General features: G+C 48.0%; 1 protein-coding gene across 1 annotated transcript in view; it reads left to right on the forward strand.

Moving 5' to 3' along the window:
• Positions 1–404, forward strand: part of LOC119593035 (maltase A3-like) — a 15,016-nt gene that overhangs the window by 10,571 nt on the left and 4,041 nt on the right. The window contains exon 6 of the mRNA XM_037941931.1: positions 247–397. Within this exon, the coding sequence (XP_037797859.1) occupies positions 247–397 (151 nt within the window). The remainder of the gene's footprint in view (positions 1–246; positions 398–404) is intronic.

Below are 404 nucleotides of genomic sequence, written 5' to 3' on the forward strand. Positions count from 1 at the left end.
GGTTGCGTTATAACCTGTCCTTTTAACCAATTATTTTTTTCTTTCCTTCCTCGATCTTATCTTACGCAAAATTGTCCCATTAACCAGCTGCCTGTTTGTCATTCCCTCTTATCCCACGCAAGATTTGTCCTCCTTGTAACACACTTTCCCTTTTTCCTTCCTTTTATGTTATCCGACGCGAGACTTCTCCTTCCCCCAACCAACTTTCCTTTTTCTCTCTCCTCCTTTTTTGCTCTCTCACGCAAGACTTGAGCCAAGACGAACCAGTCGCGAAGAACTCAGGCGTGGAGGACCCCATGGACTACGGCTGCCTCAGTCACCCGTTCACAGTCAACCAGCCAGAGACCTTCGAGGTGGTCAAGGAGTGGAGGGACATCATGGACCAGTATCCAGAAAAGTGGGTG

This window comes from Penaeus monodon, chromosome 31, assembly GCF_015228065.2.
Source record: "Penaeus monodon isolate SGIC_2016 chromosome 31, NSTDA_Pmon_1, whole genome shotgun sequence".
NCBI lineage: Eukaryota > Metazoa > Arthropoda > Malacostraca > Decapoda > Penaeidae > Penaeus > Penaeus monodon.